General features: G+C 44.5%; 1 protein-coding gene across 1 annotated transcript; it reads left to right on the top strand.

The window, feature by feature from the left end:
- Window positions 1–259: 259 nt before the first annotated feature.
- Window positions 260–19,731, top strand: LOC136580441 (uncharacterized). The gene is made up of 9 exons (XM_066581018.1): window positions 260–357; window positions 460–573; window positions 3,368–5,038; window positions 5,210–5,309; window positions 6,999–7,147; window positions 7,255–7,367; window positions 7,521–7,610; window positions 7,692–7,814; window positions 19,401–19,731. Exons 1-9 carry the CDS (start codon window positions 294–296, stop codon window positions 19,596–19,598), a joined length of 2,622 nt encoding a protein of 873 aa, XP_066437115.1. The 5' UTR covers window positions 260–293; the 3' UTR covers window positions 19,599–19,731.
- The last annotated feature ends 695 nt before the right edge of the window (window positions 19,732–20,426 follow it).

Below are 20,426 nucleotides of genomic sequence, written 5' to 3'. Positions count from 1 at the left end.
CATAGGGGAATTTTAATTGTCACGGTTAATTATCTATTGTAATAGCAGTACCACTTTCACTGCTTGACTGTACCCAGAACTGACACAAGCAAAGTGATAGAGCTAGTTAAACTTGTATTTTTCCTTGTAACCTCGGGTAATAGGAAGAACAATTGTCTTGAGCAGACCAGGAAATAAAGCACATATGTGACTTTGACTGCTTTGTTTGTGGGTGGGAAGAATGACATGATGCAGTATATAAAGAGCTTGACAGATCAGGTTGTTGATGAGTCTGAGTAAAGAACTGCAGTAATATGACTGAATACAAGAACAGAGAGTCGCTCTATCTCACTATTGGAGTCCTGGCTATTAGTGCAGGTATGGGATTTTTAACCAACCTTTCCAGCATATATCCCCATTAAGGAAAGTTTAATATCTACTGTTCACATACTTAAGTAATACTTCATCCTTCTGTTTTAGGGAGTCTTCTTCTATCAGTAGAGTATTACAGCACTGCTGCATCTGCTTCTCGTATACCCCCAACTGCCCTTGGCGTTCTTCTCCTTTTATTGGCAACTGTTTTAGGATATGTAGGTATGGATCTATTGACATTAGTTTAACTGTTTACCTGGAGTTCAATAGTTATTGGGTATTTCACACTTCATACTGCAGTATGTTGTCTATAAGCAGCCATTTAGGTAGAATGGAAAATATTGAGTTCTTAAATGTGATTACTGAATTGATACATTCAATGGATAAAATTTTAAAACCCCAAGTTCAGAGGCATTGGTATATGTGATTTACATTTGTAGGGATTTTACTTTGTGTTATTAGTAGGTTTAAAGAGATTATCCCAAGATTATAATTTATCTTCCATCCACAGAATAGTGGATAAGTGTCTGAGTGTTGAGGTTTCAACTACTGGGATTCACACTGATTATGAGAACAAGGTCCTTTGTCCCCTCCAATGAATGGATTGGTGGCGGAGCATACTTGATGCTAATACATTTATATGGGACATCTAAAGACAAGTAGAGTACAGCATTTGCCCATTTTCAGCTGGCCAAGAAAAATGAATATACAGGCCGTGTGCATGCTCAACTACCGGTCTGCTCATATGGTGGGGACATGGGATCCTCAGTCTTGTGAGCAGTGGGAGTCCCCTATGGATAAGGGTTAAGCTTGGGATAACTATACAGTACACAAATTAAAAGTCTGACTTTTTTGCACACGCAGGGCAGGGTTTTTTGAACACAGGACACTACCACACCCCAATTTAAAAGGCTATTTAGCCTAATGAGTTCCAGATATGTTCTTTTATTCACAAAATTGCAGAGCATATAGTGCATTTACACATGCATTGTATAAATTATTCCACAAACAGCACCACTCCTGTCTACAGGTTGTGTGTGGTACTGCAGTTCGGCCCTGGTCACTTCAATGGAGCTGAGCAGCAATTCCAGATACAACCTGTGGACAGGTTGTTGCTATTTTTGGATGAACGCAGCCATGTTTTTCTAATCTCATACAACGCCTTTAGGGTCTATTCACTCAAACGCATTAGCATAATGTATTGCACATGCAAAATTAGAACCCAATGATTTCAATGGGTTCGTTTACATGACCGTATTTCGCGTGCACATATTGTTTGCGTAAAAAAAATATGAAGCACGAACGTAATTTAACTTAATTGCCCAGTAAAGTCAATGGGAGAATGCCCAGTAAAACACACACAGGCACACGCAAAGACTCCCATCATGCAACTATGCAGCGCAAATGCGCCAGTATATGTGCTTGCACCCGTGTGCCACCGGCCTTAAGGATTCATGGACACAGCAGAGGTATAGGACTGTAAATCAATAATGGCAAAAACTTAATAAATGGTAAAAGCATATAAAAATGTTTCTTTAGCAAAAAGATATTGGCAGGCTTCTGTGACTATCCATGCGGTGTGCAGATCCTGGGCTCAGCCATCCTAACTGTGCATGTGCCATTACCATACGTTGCACATATCCCAAGTTTCTGGGAAGTGTCCAGGAAATCAGACTATAAAAAAAGCAGAGCTTCAAGCTAATTTGCATAAAGAGGGGAATTTCTAAGACCGAGGCTTAACAAGTCCCACGATATATGATTCATTGTTTGCAAATATGCAACACTGCAATTAAATGAATAGCAGTTATAGAAAGCTATGAGGAAGAATATGTCTGCTTGACGTATTTTGAAAGTTAGTTAAAAGGTCATCTTTTTTAACAATACACATATTATATAACAATAAATATCACAAATATTCTAAATGAGGAAGATATTCTGTAAAGAAGTCATTTGAATAAAAAAATAATAGATTCCTTCCTTGGCATCAGCCTTAAAATGAACCCCTACCAATACCCATTATATCCCAATGTACCTCCATGTACAAAAATATCAAAATGTAAGAAAATAACCATTTAAATTCCCCACTGTTCCTGTGCCATGTGCCCCCAGCAGGTCTCGTGTACCTTGACAGCCTGTTTATACGCTGTATGGAAACATGTGACAGCGCTGCCAATCATACACAATGTCTCATCAGGCTGCTCCGGTATTAAAGGTGCAGTGAGGACATCAACATCATTATTCTTAGGGATGAATATTCCTTTAAAGTGTAACTAGTAGAACATATTGAATTTTTATCTAATCTTCATTCTGTATCACCATTGTCAGGCTCGGGCTGGCCTACAGGGGAACAGGTGAATCCCCTGGTGGGCCATGAGCAGGTTGGGCTCCCAGCCTTAAACCCCCTGCACAAGCTGTGCCACAGGATCTCCACATATTGGGTAAATGGGGGTCTACCACTTCTTGCCTACTGCATTCTCCATATACTTCACCGCAAACAGGGCAGCACATAAATGCAGCCATCTTTCTATTAAAGTATACGGTGACTACAGTGCTAAATAGAGAGGAGCGAGTACCAAAATGCTCGGGTGCTCGTTATTTGAGTTGAGCTTTTCGTAATATTCGAGAGCTTTATTCGAGTAACGAACCCCATTGAAGTCAATGGGAGACCCGAGCATTTTTGTATTTGACCCGCCGGGTGCCGATTTTTAATTTTTTTTTCTTCTCTCTCTCTCTTGCACGTCACAGCAGGAAGTGGTAATGTGGTGAGGGGTCAAAACGGGGAGGGGTCGAACTCGGCGTAGTACTCGCTCGAGTAACGAGCACCATCGAGTATGCTAATACTCGAATGAGCACCAAGCTCGGACAAGCATGTTCGCTCAACTCTAGTGCTAAAGAATTTGTGAATAGGAATCAGGCAATATGTGTATGTAGCTGTACAGTGGACCCCCAGAAGGAATTTTATGGGTGAGCCCTAGGTACCCCAATCTGACACTGATCATTGTCATTTGAATAATAGGCATCCGGAAAGTTCGAAGAGCTGTTGCACTTTGGGTCACGTTGTTCTGGACAGTCTCAGCGCTATGGTGCGGATACGGAGTCAACTTGATCCTGAGAGGAAACAATGTGATCAGAGTCTCTGAAATGGGGAATGCGATAGTTCCCGGCTTAGTAGCATTTCTCCTGGGGCTGTTTATTATTGGTATAGTGGGGATCCTTCAAAAGAAAATTGTCCTTGCTTTGATTTCTGTCGCCCTTTCTCTTTCCACCATTCATGAAACCGTTACATTCTATGGTAGCGGAGTAGGTAACTCAGCAGTTGCATGTAATTATCTTATAGTCGTGTTACTTGGGATATACTTTATTGGTGGTCGGGCTATCTATCATGTTAGCAAGGAGAAAGTGAAGTTACCAGGAATAGATATAATTAACAACAGCAATGAGCAAGGAGGTTCCAGTAAGGTAGCATTGGAAGCTACTTGTTTCATCCTTAACATGGTGGCCTCTAGTGTGTTTGGCTGCAGACTCCTAGGAATAACAAGTAGTCTATTTGTTGGCCAAGTGGCATGGCTTTGGATGGCTGCTGTCTACCAGACAGTTATCTGTATCCTCTCATATCGTAATTACCATATGCTGGAAGCCACACATTTTGCATTTTTCTCCATCCTGACATATGCAGAAGGCTACTCTCTAATGTATCAGTTTTTGAACACTAGCCAATTAAATTACCCCATCCCGTTCTTCGTGGTTTTCGCTATACTATTTTGTGTCCTCCTTCTCTTTACCAGTATTCAAAGTCTTATACAATCAATATACTTATTGTTCTATGTTGCCTACTGCATTGCATTAGCTTGTAAATATCAGGGATTTTTTCATGGTGGGCCGCAGGGAGTTAGTATTGCAATTTACATTGTTTCAGCCATTTTAGTGCTAATTACTCTATACAATGCAACGTTATCTGCAAAAATCCCAACAGGTGAGGGCACCATTAGGAAACTGTTCGCTAACAATAACCTTTTCAAGCTCCATCAGGAAAAAGATCTAAATGAACCCTATCTAGGTTATTCCAAGTATGGCGATGCAGAAATCCTTGCTCATGCATGCAGCATTTTGGCTGCCTTTGCCATGACAATGCCAGGGAACCCTGACGAACCTTTGGTTACAGTGGTCTTGCCATGGGTTGTAGTTGCTGGAGGGCTTTACAATATTATATGTGGGTCAGTAGCTTTCTCCCGCGGCAAGACGCTGGAAAGCAACGCTTTCATTCTGTATGGAGTAATGTGGGTGATATGGGGGATTTGCCGTTATAGTGGTATCTACATCACAAACAGGGGTTTCAACACGGCTGTAGGAATTATATGCTTCATTCTCTTTAATACTTTTATTATTCTCAGCACACTCTTCTTAACTAAAGCCTGGTTTGTGTATACTCTCACCTTTCAACTTATTTTAATCAGCTTTCTTCTTGATGCAGTGGGTGCACTGCCTCGGGGCTATGATATCGCTGTTACCATTATATTTGGCCTTGTTGGCTTCTATTTATTTCTTTCAACCATTCATAATGCCACTTTTGAGGCTCCCCAGTTACCAGTTGGCAGCCCCTTTATCAAAATTAGTGGTTTTTCAAATGACAGATCAAATTGTCCTCATCTCATTTCTACAAAGACCAGCTCAGTACAAAAAATTGCAGGTAAGATCAGAATACAAAATCAGCTCATTTGCAAAATAATTTGAGGAATTTTTTAAATGTTTCCTTTGTATATGGCCTGGACTGTAACAATTAGCAAAAATAGAATGAATCAAAGATATGTCTATTTAAAAGCTTTACATAATTTTCATTTTAATGTTCTTGCTTTTGCAGAAATTATGAAAAATGGAGGGATATGTGGCGTACCTACGGACACGGTGTACATCCTAGTGGCAGCTTGCAATCAGCCGGAAGCAGTAGAGAGGGCATACAAGTATGTTCAAATACAATGGAGAGCATCATCCTTATAGTTCACAAAATACTTTAGATACAATACCTTTTAATGGCTAACAAAAAGGCATGATGTTATAGGGAGCTTTCAAAGCTACTTAGGGTTTTTCCTCAGGCTTAATGGAATAGATCTGAAGATTATATATATATAATATATATATATGACAAGGCACCAACATGGTGTGATTAATTTGCACTTTATACAATACCAGAACAGGATGAGTGGAGGAGTAAATACTTATTTAGTCCACCGATAAGGGATGTGAAAGTTTTATGGTCCCTAAATTAATGTTAGGGGGTCACCAGGCCTGTGTGTTATCTCTGCTATAGATTTCTCATATTCTCCAGTGATGCATGAAGCCACTTGCAATGTTAATTCCTGTGTTGTCAAAGATGGTCATAAACTTGTATTTCTAAATTCTTCTATGATGTTGAGATTTGAAGTTGCCTTGCAATATAGTAACTTTTATACTGTATGTCCTATGTTGTGTCCATAGCTATAAAAATGCTCAGCAACAGGTAATTCGGTCTTTCTTTCTTTAATTGTGTGCTTCTTTGGATCTATTCGATTAAGCCTTAGGAAGATCTCTGAGTAGGTTTGAAAGCTCACTATAACATCAAATCTTTTTGTTAGTCATTAAAAAGGTATCATCACATTCAATCACATTTCCTGGCAATGAGAACAATCACATTTTGCTCTACTGGCTAACATGGTACCAAACATTTTATTTATACCACACAGATTCAAAGGACACCAAAGAAAAAACTCTGTCATGTACTTACACCTCAGGCCTTGTATTAGATATACAGTAATACCTTGGGTTAAGAGTGCCTCAGCTTACTGACTTGAGAGCAGGTGCTCTCTGAATTTTTGCTCTGATTTAAGAGCAAAAACTTGGGTTACAAGCCTTGCCCCCAACGGGGCCGCCGCTGCTGCTGACGGCAGCATTCCTAGCTGTAGTAAAATATATATACTCACCTGTCCGCTGCTGCTGGGGCTCAGGCATGTCTAGCCGCCGCTTGTTCTCCCTGCATTTTTAATCCCCGCCTGCTGAAAAGCTTCAGAGCAGAGCAGGGAAAACAAGTGGCGGCTAGACCGTCTGAGCCCCGGCAGACAGGTGAGTATAAATATTTTTTTTACTACAGCTAGGGATGATTTTCAGGGAAGGGCTTATATTTAAAGCCCTTCCCCGAAAATCACTGCAGGGGTGCTGGCGTCTTATTTCTTTCAATAGGGCAACGACATCCACATTGAAATCAGTGGGAAAGCTTCACGATCTGGAACGGATTAATGGCTTTCCATTTATTTCAATGGGGAATATTAATTTGACTTACGAGTGTTTTGGGTTAAGAGCTTCGTCAAGGAATGAATTAAACTCTTAACCCAAGGCACCCCTGTATTACAGTGTCACAGTTTTGCCCAGAGTGTCCCTTTAAAAATATTACAGAAATACATTGAAAGAAAAAGGAGAAATTGTTATATCAATCCATTATCAACCAATGCAAACTCAAAGGATACATTGAACAAACAAGGGACAATCCAAATAAGAGACATTAGAGTTTTTAAAGGATTTTTAGCAGTATATCAGTATGGCATAGAAGAAAGAAATTTCAGTATATTGTATACCACATGTAATAATAATCTTACAAGAATTGCTTTGCCTTTTTGCAGGACAAAACTTCAAGCTCAAGATCGCCCAATGTCTCTGTGGATTTCAAGCCTGGAACAATTAAAACCCGCTAAACATTTGCTTAGTCCTTTGCTATGGGACTTTATGGAAGCAGCTTGGCCCTCATCCATCAGTCTTGTCATTCCAAGAGGTGAGTACTTATACATTAGCTATTAGAAATAATTAACTCTTTAAGATCTATATAAAATGAATGGATATATACATATATTAATGGTAGTGTATATCTTCCATTCTTAGGACCATGGTTGGATGTGTTAGGTGCGCGAGACTCTGCAAAGTACATTGGAACTCCTCACAGTATTGCTGTACGGATACCAGACTGTTCAGTGACTACTCACTTAATTGATATGGTATGTGAAAAGTTCAATCCTCTTATCTCTAAGTGTATATAAATATTGCATTCTTTTCACACAGCTTAAAAAAAATGAAATATATACATGTACCATTTTTATGAATAATATTTACTGTAGAAACAATAAGACTAAACTTTATTTATTTTGTAGGTTGGCCCTATTGCAGTTACATCAGCCAATCCTTCTGGAGAAGCAGACACTACCCATCACAATCAAGTCTATGCAAAACTCGGAGATAAAGTAAATATAGATGCATGTGTATGTAGCTAGGTTCAATTTACAGGTAAAACAAACAGTATGTAAAATAAATGATAATTTCAGGTTAATGGCGTTCTGTGTGACGGGGCGTCCCCCGAAAATATTGCTTCTACTGTGGTGGACTGCACAAAAATCGAAACTGGTAATATCGCATTCTTTAGAGTTGGCATCATTCCCAAGTCACAGGTAATGCAGCAATTTTGATATTTTCATTCATTCATTATTCGTTTTGCACAGTTAGGGCTCGTTCATACCTGTATTTGCTATTTCTGTTTAAATTCCATCTGGTTGTTCTATTTTTGGTGAAGAAAGAGGAATTCAAACAGAAATAAGCATTTTTGTGGTTTTTGCCTCTATTGATTTCAATGGGTTTTCAAGTAAAAGGAATGCATTCCATTTAATTCAGTTTTTTTATAGTTCTGTTTTTCAATGGATCAAATAGCGCAGTGTGCAGCAAACACAACAAAAATTTTTGACAATTTCTTTCCATTTGTATATCATATGCGGTATATTTCCACTGGCAGTACACACACAAAGTTCAATTACAGGCATTGCTGTATCAATGCCAGTTGCCCATCTGAAGAGGTTATTGCATCTCATTTTAAACTGTCTTAATTTTGTATTGTTTGGAATAACAAAATTCTGTGCCATTGAGGTGTCTTATTACTCTCCAGACACTGTCTACTCCCTATACAAGCTTTTCCTATCTTCTTGGTACTTTTAGTGATAGCATAGAGGTGTTTCGTAAGCAGCACACGGGAATCTTCATATTAAAAATGATTGCATCCGTAGATGCCCTTTTATTATGTCATTAAATGCAACGTTTTGGCCGTGGTGGTCTGAAACGTCGCTGCATTTTAATGGACATAATAAAGAAGCATCCAAGGATGTAACTTTTAAACTATTAGATTCCCGTATGCTGCTTGCAGAACCTCTTTATCCTGTATAAGTATTTGGAATCCCTTTTGGAGTCAGGATTTACACTGCACCCACTCTACATACTTCCCCAAGATTTTTGGTTTATTGGTTGTGCTGCTGGAGATCTCTTTGAGCATTCTTGATACTTTTAAATGGGCGATGCTGGCCTGAATAGTCGCTGGAAACAGCAAATTTTGACAATTGGCATCTTGTGTACACACAGCCACCGACAGGACACTGAGCGAGAAATTACTCACTTTTCACAGTCACTTAGTTTTTAGCTCACCTTAACAACTGCCTGGTGTAGTAAATGGAGGCAAGCGACCGGTAGAGATCTCTGGCCCGCTACCCCTCCATTCCCTGAACAACTATTGCTTCTGTTTAAAAGCACTGGATTGATAGTCTGTGGGTTTTTCTGTCGGGGAAATGTGGCCAAATATCAGCCCATGTAGAGGTACCTAAATAATTTAAGGGTCACCCTTTGTTTTAGTGTTTCTAAGACCAGTTTTACATCTGCGTCAGAACCTCTGGACGCAGGTTCCATCATTGATTTGCATGCTGCGCTTTTTCTTCCATCCAAAAGCTGGGGAGCTGGGCGGAAAGTGGGCAGACCCCATTATAATGAATGGAGTCTGTCTGGGGCTATTCCATTCTGTCCAGAGCCGGAATTGTTTGGCCACGGATGTCCCTTTTCCTGCTCCCCGAATAGAGCAGGAAACTGGAATCCTCAACACCGATGAAAGCAAAGATGATTATCTTGCTTTGTATATATGCTTTATAAATGTACTGTGTATACTCAAGTATTAGCCAACCCGAGTATAAGCCGAGTCAATAAGTTTTACCACAAAAAACTGGTAAAACTTATTGACTCGAGTGTAAGCCTAGCTATACTGGAGTATATACTAGGTAAAAAAAAACCCCGCAAAACTCACCTCCCAGACGGCATTTGTGTCCCCGGGGTGCAGCGCCTGATCGAGAATTCTCCACACTGTAATCTCCCTACTCGTCTTTGAATTCCCCGCCATCAGCACTGTGTAAGTAAGTGCTGTGAGTGGATCGAGCGCCAATCACAGCCAATGCTCGATAAACCAATCACAGCCATTCAGTGATGTCATTGAATGGCTGTGAATGATCTAGTGTCGGCTGTGATTGGCTGGCCGTCGATACAATCACAGCACTTACTTACACAGCGCTAATAGCGGAGGAATTCAAAGCCGAGCAGGGAGATGACAGCGTGGAGAATTCTCAAGCAGCTTGCCGCACCGCCGGTGAGACCATCGCGCCGGGGACACAGATGCCAGCTGGGAGGAGAGGCTTTTTTTTTTTGGTTTGTTTTTTTACCTCACTCGAGTATAAGCCAAGGGGGGCTTTTTCAGTATGAAAAAATGTGCTGAATATCTTGGCTTATACTCGAATATATACGGTAATTTCAAAAAATCTATATTTAAAAACAAAAAAAGACATTAACCCCTTGAGTGGCACGCCCGGAAAATTTCCGGGACAAGCTTCACTGCTCATAGCAACATAGCCCGGAAGATTTCCGGGGTATGTATCACTATGGGAGCTGCAGAGCACAATGCCACAAGCTGTGACAGTGTGCTCTGCCTGCACAGACCCACAGAGAACAAAGCAAGGGCTTTGAAAAACCAGCAGAAGATATTGCCGATATGTCGGCAATCTCCTGCTTTGTTTACAGGTTGCCATAGAGACCATCGGCTTGTCAGAAGCCAGCCGATGGTCTCTGTGGCAGGGAGAGCTTGGTGCTTGGCTGTGAGAGGACAGCTAGGTACTAGCTCTTACAGCAGAGATCAGAGAAAACCTCTGGTCTCTGCTGTGTTAATCCCTTACATGCTGCAGTCTATGTGACTGCAGCATGTAAAGGGCTGTCACTGCAGCATGTAAAGGGCTGTCACCATCGGACCCCTGGAATGTGATCAGGGGTCCTGATGGGTCCCCGTGGAAGTCCCCTAAAGGGACAAAAAAAAAAAAAATTATAAAAAAAATAATAAAAACACTTGTCTCCCTTTACTTTGTAAAAAAAAATCAAAAATACAATCACACATGTGGTATCCATGCGTCGTAATGACCCAGAGAAGGAAGTTAATGCATTATTTAACCCCTTAATGAGATGGCCCCTTTTTTTCTTTTTTCCCCATTTCTTTTTTCCTCCCCCCTGTTTAAAAAATCACAACTTGTCCCGCAAAAAACAAGCCCTCATATGGCCATGTCAATGGAAAAATGAAAAAGTTATGGCTCTTGAGATGCAACTGCAAAATTAGTTGAAATTCAATGATTAGACCATTTTAACCCCTTCCCGCTGCAGGGCGTAAGTTTACGTCCTGGCAGCCTGGTACTTCCCGCAACAGGACGTAAACTTACGTCCTGGAGATATTGCGGGATCACATATGATCGCGCGCTATGCCGCAGCGGGAGCCGGCTGTCAGTCACAGCCGGCGTCCCGCTGCAACAGCGGGGGGACATCGGAGATATGCCCCCCCGCTGTTAACCCCTTCCCTGCCGCGATCTAAGTAGATCGCGGCAGGGAAAGAGTTCACAGAGGGAGCGGACTCCCTCTGTGTCTCCGGCCGGAACTCGCGATGTCATCGCGAGAGCCCGGCCTGTCATCATGGCAACAGGACGCCAGACACTGGCGTCCTGTATTGCCCATGCCTATGATCGCTGTATAAGCGATAAGGCATGGCAGAGCAGTAGCTCTGCCATGCCTTATGACAGCGATCATAGGCACAGTGCTGCAAGTCCCTCAGAGGGACACAAATTATGTAAAAAAAAGAAAAGAAAAATGTAAAAAAAAGAAAAATGTTAAAAAAAAGGTAAAAAAAACCCCTTTTTATGCTTTTTTTCAGATTAGCATAAAAAAAGGTAAAAAAAAAATGAAACCCCACATATTTGGTATTGTCGCGTCCATAACGACGCGTACAATAAGTTGCACATGCTTTTGACTGTGTATGCAAAAAAACGCTAAAAAAAACGCTAAAAAACTGAGGCAAAATGCTAATTTTTAGCATTTTGCCTCACTAAAAATGCAATAAAAGTGATCAAAAAAGCCGTATGTACCCCAAAATGGTATCAGTAAAAACTACAGCTCTTCTCGCAAAAAATAAGCCCTCATAGAGCTCCATACATCGAAAAATAAAAAAGTTATAGGACTTTGAATGCAGCAATTTAGAATAGAAAAAAGATTTCCAAAAAAAGGGTTTTTATTGCAGAAAAGTGGGAAAACCAAAAAAAAATGTAAGAATTTTGGTATCGTTGTAACCGTACTGGTCCGCAGAAAAAATGGAATGTCTCATTTATGCTGCATGATTAACGCTGTAAAAAAAATAAAAAAAATCTAAGGCAGAATTGATGCGTTTTCTCTCCCTGCTATCATAAAAAAAAAAAAAAAAAGTTTTACAATATAGTCTATGTACCCAAAAGTGGCACCGATAAAAACTACAGTTCGCCATGCAAAAAACAAGCCCTCATACGGCCGCGTCGACGGAAAAATAAAAAAGTTATGACTTTTGATAAATGGAGAAGAAAATCTGCCAAAACTTGTTGCGTCCTTAATAAAGATGAGCGAACACCAAAATGCTCGGGTGTTCGTTATTCGAAACGAACTTCCCGCGATGTTCGAGGGTTCGTTTCGAATAACGAACCCCATTGAAGTCAATGGGCGACCGGAGCATTTTTGTATTTCGCCGATGCTCGCTAAGGTTTTCATGTGTGAAAATCTGGGCAATTCAAGAAAGTGATGGGAACGACACAGCAACGGTAGGGCAGGCGAGGGGCTACATGTTAGGCTGCATCTCAAGTTCCCAGGTCCCACTATTAAGCCACAATACTGTCAAGAGTGGGCCCCCCCCCCTCCCAACAACTTTTACTTCTGAAAAGCCCTCATTAGCAATGCATACCTTAGCTAAGCACCACACTACCTCCAACAAAGCACAATCACTGCCTGCATGACACTCCGCTGCCACTTCTCCTGGGTTACATGCTGACCAACCCCCCCGCACGACCCAGTGTCCACAGCGCACACCAAGTTGTCCCTGCGCAGCCTTCAGCTGCCCTCATGCCACGCCACACTCATGTCTATTTATAAGTGCGTCTGCCATGAGGAGGAACCGCAGGCACACACTGCAGAGGGTTGGCACGGCTAGGCAGCGACCCTCTTTAAAAGGGGCGGGGCGATAGCCCACAATGCTGTACAGAAGCAATGAGAAATATAATCCTGTGCCACCGCCATCAGGAGCTGCACACGTGGGCATAGCAATGGGGAACCTATGTGCCACACACTATTCATTCTGTCCAGGTGTCTGCATGCCCCAGTCAGACTGGGCTTTTTAATTCATAGACACAGGCAGGTACAACCCCCTATTGTGAAGTCCCTGTGGACCGACAGCATGGGTGGCTCCCTGGAACCCACCGGCGGTACATAAAAATATCCCATTGCATTGCCCAACACAGCTGAGGTAGTAATGTCGTGCTTAATGCAGGTGGGCTTCGGCCCACACTGCATGCCCCAGTCAGACTGGGGTTCTTTACAAGTGGAAACAGATGCATTTACAACTCCCTGTGGACCCACAGCACGGGTAGGTGCCAGGAAGCCACCGGCAGTACATAAAAATATCCCATTGCATTGCCCAACACAGCTGAGGTAGTAATGTCGTGCTTAATGCAGGTGGGCTTCGGTCCACACTGCATGCCCCAGTCTGACTGGGGTTCTTTAGATGTGCTTTCAGATGCATTTATAATTCTCTGTGGACCCACAGCATGGGTGGGTGCCAGGAAGCCACCGGCGGTACATAAAAATATCCCATTGCATTGCCCAACACAGCTGAGGTAGTAATGTCGTGCTTAATGCAGGTGGGCTTCGGCCTACACTGCATGCCCCAGTCAGACTGGGGTTCTTTACAAGTGGACACATGTAGGTTACACTCCGTGTGCACCTACAGCATGGGTGGCTCCCTGGAACCCACCGGCGGTACATAAAAATATCCCATTGCATTGCCCAACACAGCTGAGGTAACGTCAGCTGTAATGCAGGTGGGCTAAAAATTAATTTGATTACACTGTAGGCGAGGGCCCACAAAAATTGCTGTATCAACAGTACTAATGTACATCCAAAAAATTGGCCATGGCCAGCCAAGAGGGCAGGTGAAACCCATTAATCGCTTTGGTTAATGTGGCTTAAGTGGTAACTAGGCCTGGAGGCAGCCCAGTTTAACGAAAAATTGGTTCAAGTTAAAGTTCCAACGCTTTTAAGCGCATTGAAACTTTTAAAAATTGTTCAGAAAAATTATTTGAGTGAGCCTTGTGGCCCTAAGAAAAATTGCCCGTTCAGCGTGATTACGTGAGGTTTCAGGAGGAGGAGCAGGAGGAGGAGGAGGAATATTAGACACAGATTGATGAAGCAGAAATGTCCCCGTTTTGGATGGTGAGAGAGAACGTAGCTTCCATCCGCGGGTGCAGCCTACGTATTGCTTACGTATCCTTGCTGTCCGCTGGTGGAGAAGAGAAGTCTGGGGAAATCCAGGCTTTGTTCATCTTGATGAGTGTTAGCCTGTCGGCACTGTCGGTTGACAAGCGGGTACGCTTATCTGTGATGATTCCCCCAGCCGCACTAAACACCCTTTCCGACAAGACGCTAGCCGCAGGACAAGCAAGCACCTCCAGGGCATGCAGCGCTAGTTCAGGCCACGTGTCCAGCTTCGACACCCAGTAGTTGTAGGTGGCAGAGGCGTCACGGAGGACGGTCGTGCGATCGGCTACGTACTCCCTCACCATCCTTTTACAGTGCTCCCGCCGACTCAGCCTTGACTGGGGAGCGGTGACACAGTCTTGGTGGGGAGCCATAAAGCTGTCCAGGCCCTTAAAGACTGTTGCACTGCCTGGGATGTACATGCTGCTCGATCTCCGCACCTCCCCTGCTACCTTGCCCTCGGTACTGCGCCTTCTGCCACTAGCGCTGTCGGCTGGGAATTTTACCATCAGCTTGTCCGCAAGGGTCCTGTGGTATAGCAACACTCTCGAACCCCTTTCCTCTTCGGGAATGAGAGTGGGCAGGTTCTCCTTATAGCGTGGGTCGAGCAGTGTGTACACCCAGTAATCCGTTGTGGCCAGAATGCGTGCAATGCGAGGGTCACGAGAAAGGCATCCTAACATGAAGTCAGCCATGTGTGCCAGGGTACCTGTACGCGACACATGGCTGTCTTCACTAGGAAGATCACTTGCAGGATCCTCCTCCTCCTCCTCCTCCTCCTCAGGCCATACACGCTGAAAGGATGACAGGCAATCAGCCGGTGTACCGTCAGCAGCGGGCCAAGCTGTCTCTTCCCCCTCCTCCTCATCCTCCTCATGCTCCTCCTCCTCCTCCTGTACGCGCTGAGAAATAGACAGGAGGGTGCCCTGACTATCCAGCGGCATACTGTCTTCCCCCGCCCCCGTTTCCGAGCGCAAAGCAGCTGCCTTTATGCTTTGCAGGGAATTTCTCAAGATGCATAGCAGAGGAATGGTGACGCTAATGATTGCAGCATCGCCGCTCACCACCTGGGTAGACTCCTCAAAATTACCAAGGACATGGCAGATGTCTGCCAACCAGGCCCACTCTTCTGAAAAGAATTGAGGAGGCTGACTCCCACTGCGCCGCCCATGTTGGAGTTGGTATTCGACTATAGCTCTACGCTGTTCATAGAGCCTGCCCAACATGTGGAGCGTAGAGTTCCACCGTGTGGGCACGTCGCACAGCAGTCGGTGCACTGGCAGCTTAAAGCGATGTTGCAGGGTGCGCAGGGTGGCAGCGTCCGTGTGGGACTTGCGGAAATGTGCGCAGAGCCGGCGCGCCTTTACGAGCAGGTCTGACAAGCGTGGGTAGCTTTTCAGAAAGCGCTGAACCACCAAATTAAAGACGTGGGCCAGGCATGGCACGTGCGTGAGGCTGCCGAGCTGCAGAGCCGCCACCAGGTTACGGCCGTTGTCACACACGACCATGCCCGGTTGGAGGCTCAGCGGCGCAAGCCAGCGGTCGGTCTGCTGTGTCAGACCCTGCAGCAGTTCGTGGGCCGTGTGCCTCTTATCTCCTAAGCTGAGTAGTTTCAGCACGGCCTGCTGATGCTTGCCCACCGCTGTGCTGCCACACCGCGCGACACCGACTGCTGGCGACATGCTGCTGCTAACACATCTTGATTGCGAGACAGAGGTTGCGGAGGAGGAGGAGGAGGGTGCTTTAGTGGAGGAAGCATACACCTCCGCAGATACCACCACCGAGCTGTGGCCCGCAATTCTGGGGGTGGGTAGGACGTGAGCGGTCCCAGGCTCTGACTCTGTCCCAGCCTCCACTAAATTCACCCAATGTGCCGTCAGGGAGATGTAGTGGCCCTGCCCGCCTGTGCTTGTCCACGTGTCCGTAGTTAAGTGGACCTTGCCACTAACCGCATTGGTGAGGGCGCGTACAATGTTGCGGGAGACGTGGTCGTGCAGGGCTGGGACGGCACATCGGGAAAAGTAGTGGCGACTGGGAACTGAGTAGCGCGGGGCCGCCGCCTCCATGATACTTTTGAAGGATTCCGTTTCCACAACCCTATACGGCAGCATCTCAAGGCTGATGAATTTTGCTATGCGGACGGTTAACGTTTGAGCGTGCGGGTGCGTGGCGGCGTACTTGCGCTTGCGCTCCAACAGTTGCGCAAGTGACGGCTGGACGGTGCGCTGAACTACACTGGTGGATGGGGCCGAGGACAGCGGAGGTGAGGGTGTGGGTGCAGGCCATGAGGCGGTAGTGCCCGTGTCCTGAGAGGGGGGTTGGATCTCAGTGGCAGGTTGGGGCACAGGGGGAGAGGCAGGGGTGCAAACCGGAGGCGGTGAACGGCCTTCGTCCCACCTTGTGGGGTGCTTGGCCATCATATGTCTGCGCATGCTGGTGGTGGTGAGGCTGTTGGTGTTGGCTCCCCGGCTGAGCTTTGCGCGACAAAGGTTGCACACCACTGTTCGTCGGTCGTCAGGCGTCTCTGTGAAAAACTGCCACACCTTAGAGCACCTCGGCCTCTGCAGGGTGGCATGGCGCGAGGGGGCGCTTTGGGAAACAGTTGGTGGATTATTCGGTCTGGCCCTGCCTCTACCCCTGGCCACCGCACTGCCTCTTGCAACCTGCCCTGCTGCTGCCCGTGCCTCCCCCTCTGAAGACCTGTCCTGTGTAGGCGTTGCACACCAGGTGGGGTCAGTCACCTCATCGTCCTGCTGCTCTTACTCCGAATCCTTTGTGCGCTGCTCCCTCGGACTTACTGCCCTTACTACTACCTCACTGCAAGACAACTGTGTCTCATCGTCATCGTCCTCCTCACCCACAGAAAGTTCTTGAGACAGTTGGCGGAAGTCCCCAGCCTCCTCCCCCGGACCCCGGGAACTTTCGAATGGTTGGGCATCAGTGACGATAAACTCCTCTGGTGGGAGAGGAACCACTGCTGCCCAATCTGAGCAGGGGCCCGAGAACAGTTCCTGGGAGTGTTCCCGCTCCTGAGCATGTGTCATTGTAGTGGAGTGAGGAGGCTGGGAGGAAGGAGGAGCAGCAGACAGAGGATTCGGATTTGCAGCAGTGGACGGCGCAGAACTGTGGCTGGACGATAGGTTGCTCGAAGCACTTTCTGCCATCCACGACAGGACCTGCTCACACTGCTCATTTTCTAATAATCGTCTCCCGCGTGGACCCATAAATTGTGCGATGACTGTCGGGACGCCAGAAACGTGCCTGTCTACTAATCGCGCAGCAGACGGCTGCGATACACCTAGAACAGGAGTTCGGCCTGTGCCCACACCCTGACTTGGCCCTCCGCGTCCTCGGCCGCGTCCACGTCCTCTAGGCCTACCCCTACCCCTCAGCATGCTGTATTACCAGTGATTTGATTTCACAGGCAGGAAATAAATTGGCGCAAGACTGCAGGCCAAATATAATTTTTTCCCTTTTTTGAAAACGAAACGCCCCACTGCCACTAGTGAATGAATAATCTAAGTTTAATAACTGTGCTGTGGCCCTGCTAATGTGTCACAGAACTTGAGGGTAGCAGAGTTATTAACTCTGGCAGAGCAGGTATTTTTTTCCCAATTAAGGAAAGCAAATGGCGAAGCCAGCAGTAAACCGTAGCTGGGTGCGTCTGATTTTTTAACGTTGTACACGCAGCTCACACGTGTCCACAGCCCTTAGGACGGACAGAGGCAGGACAAATAGATTTCTTTTCCCTTTTTTTACACCAAAAGGACCCACTGCGTATATTCAATGAACATGAGAAGTTTAATAACTGTGCTGTGGCCCTGCTAATGTGTCACAGAACTTGAGGGTAGCAGAGTTATTAACTCTGGCAGAGCAGGTATTTTTTTCCCAATTAAGGAAAGCAAATGGCGAAGCCAGCAGTAAACCGTAGCTGGGTGCGTCTGATTTTTTAACGTTGTACACGCAGCTCACACGTGTCCACCGCCCTTAGGACGGACAGAGGCAGGACAAATAGATTTCTTTTCCCTTTTTTTACACCAAAAGGACCCACTGCGTATATTCAATGAATAATAACTGTGTTGTGGCCCTGCCTACACAATTCTTTCCCTGTAGTATCAATGGAGGGTGCAATGCTCTGCAGAGGCGATTTTGAGAAAAAAAAAAATATGCAGCACTGCTAACAGCAGCCAGCACAGTACTGCACACGGTTAAATATGGCCCTAGAAAGGACCGTTGAGGTTCTTGAAGGCTACACTCACTCCTAACACTCTCCCTGCCTATCCAACACTTCTGTCCCTAATGCCGGGTGCAACGCTCTGCAGAGGCGATTTTGAGAAAAAAAAAAAGTTACTGCTAACAGCAGCCAACACACAGGTATTACTGGCCCTAATAAGGACCTTTGGGGTTCTTGAAGCCTACACTAACTGCTATTTCTCTCCCTACAGCAGCTCCGGTACCAGCAGCACTGTCCCTCATCTAACTCACAAGGCATCTGAGGCGAGCCGCGGGAGGGGCCGACTTTTATATTCGGGTGACATCTGATCTTCCCAGCCACTCACAGCAGGGGGGTGGTATAGGGCTTGAACGTCACAGGGGGAAGTTGTAATGCCTTCCCTGTCTTTCAATTGGCCAGAAAAGCGCGCTAACGTCTCAGGGAAGGAAGTGAAAGTAACCCGAATACCGCATGGTGTTCGTTACGAATAACGAGCATCCCGAACACCCTAATATTCGCACGAATATCAAGCTCGGACGAATACGTTCGCTCATCTCTAGTCCTTAAGCCCAAAATAGGCCATGTCATGAAGGGGTTAAAAAACCTGCCCTGGTGGGCACGACAGGGTGGTAGAAAACCCGCCACTCAAGGGGTTAAATGAGAATAGAAAAAATATTAATTATTTTTAGAAACAGCGCTACTCTTGTCCATGGGCTAGGTATGGTATTGCAGTTCAGCCTTATTCTCAGGAATGGGGCTAAGCCTTAATAACAGACCCAGAGAAGATTGGTGCTGTTTTATAAATGAAAAAAAATGTAATTTAAGAGTGCTCAGTTTTGTAATAAATGAACAATACATTCCCCAAAGCCCCGATCCACCAGAACTTGTCATCTTTCCATTTAAATCAGTTCCGGGCCATAACGCTCGTCCAAGACATCTGTTTGAGAGATCCATCAACATATTATCATATAATAAATTCTGTTAATATACTCCAGACATATCAGTCAAGTCCACTGTGTAACGTATTTAAAAGGGTACATGGTTTAGAGTTCCAATGTCATGCAGGTATGAATACTTCTAAGAAGTCACGTGTGAAAGACGTGTCAGTTTATAGGAAAATCGAAAAACATTTTTTAACAGAAATTCTTATATTTTTCAGGTTTTACAAATATTAGACCAAGTGCAGCAGAAACGGAAGAATGGTTATGTTAATGGGAGCTTCTCTGGATCCACAGAAGATATTCCACAGCAGATAAATGAGTCCGAAGACAAGTCAGACATGGAGCAAAATACCAGCTCTGAAGAGAATAAATCACATGATAACAATGGCTGTACAATCGAAGATGAACATTTGTAGTATGTGAATGGACCAAATATTGTGGAAATCAAATGATACAAGTTCCTCCTTTTTGTATAGCGTATTTATATTGTTTTAGTATTACAAAATTAATCAATATTAAATTATTTTTTTAAATTGTTGTTGACCCTTATGCAAAGATGTATTTATGATTTTTAACTGCATTTTTAAGAAATGACTATTTTCAAACAGTACAGAAAGATGACAAACAGAAACTATGGCATTGTAACACTAACGTACAATGTACGACATGCATTACTATTTCATAATGGGAAGTTGAAACAATACCTCTGCAGCACAGTTATAGACTAAAATAATATTTTTATTAAGATCCTTGTTTTAAAAAACATATATGGGCTATACGGACTCACATAACATAAACACAAAGGGATGTCACAGTATCCCTTCCACACAACAACTGATGATTTTTTTAGGGGTAGGAAGGTCCTGATGGTAGTAGATGACAGGGACACTTCGTAGTATGATCAAGATTGACCAATTATGATAAAACCTACAAAAGGTAGTAATAGACTCATAGGATTGTCCACAGATATTTAATTATAGTCTGGGAGATATATATGAGTCCATTAGTTCCGCTCAACTTCGGGCTCAATTCGGGCTCAACGCGTTTCCCCACAGTTTTAGTGGTTCATCAGGAGCAGAGCCTCTATCGGGCTAACTACTTATGTTGTTGTACACAGTTTTGTGTTGCGTGATAGATAGAATAAATGTAATTAAGCAACCTCTGATACAAAATAAGTTTGCATACAATGTGGGATCCCTTCGACACTGTATGTTATCCAACAGATAGACCACTAGAATTAGAGG

This window comes from Eleutherodactylus coqui, chromosome 10 (genome assembly GCF_035609145.1).
Source record: "Eleutherodactylus coqui strain aEleCoq1 chromosome 10, aEleCoq1.hap1, whole genome shotgun sequence".
Classification (NCBI taxonomy): domain Eukaryota; kingdom Metazoa; phylum Chordata; class Amphibia; order Anura; family Eleutherodactylidae; genus Eleutherodactylus; species Eleutherodactylus coqui.
The sequence above is the reverse complement of the archived record's forward strand: the minus strand, read 5'-3'. Positions and strand labels throughout refer to the sequence as shown.

What these genes read in the sequence shown, in the direction of transcription:
- LOC136580441 (XM_066581018.1), top strand. Translation starts at nt 294, where the DNA reads ATGACTGAATACAAGAACAGAGAGTCGCTCTATCTCACTATTGGAGTC. An exon ending in AACTGTTTTAGGATATGTAG is followed by an intron (nt 574 to 3,367) that starts GTATGGATCTAT and finishes TTTGAATAATAG; the next exon opens with GCATCCGGAAAGTTCGAAGA. An exon ending in CTACTCACTTAATTGATATG is followed by an intron (nt 7,368 to 7,520) that starts GTATGTGAAAAG and finishes TTTATTTTGTAG; the next exon opens with GTTGGCCCTATTGCAGTTAC.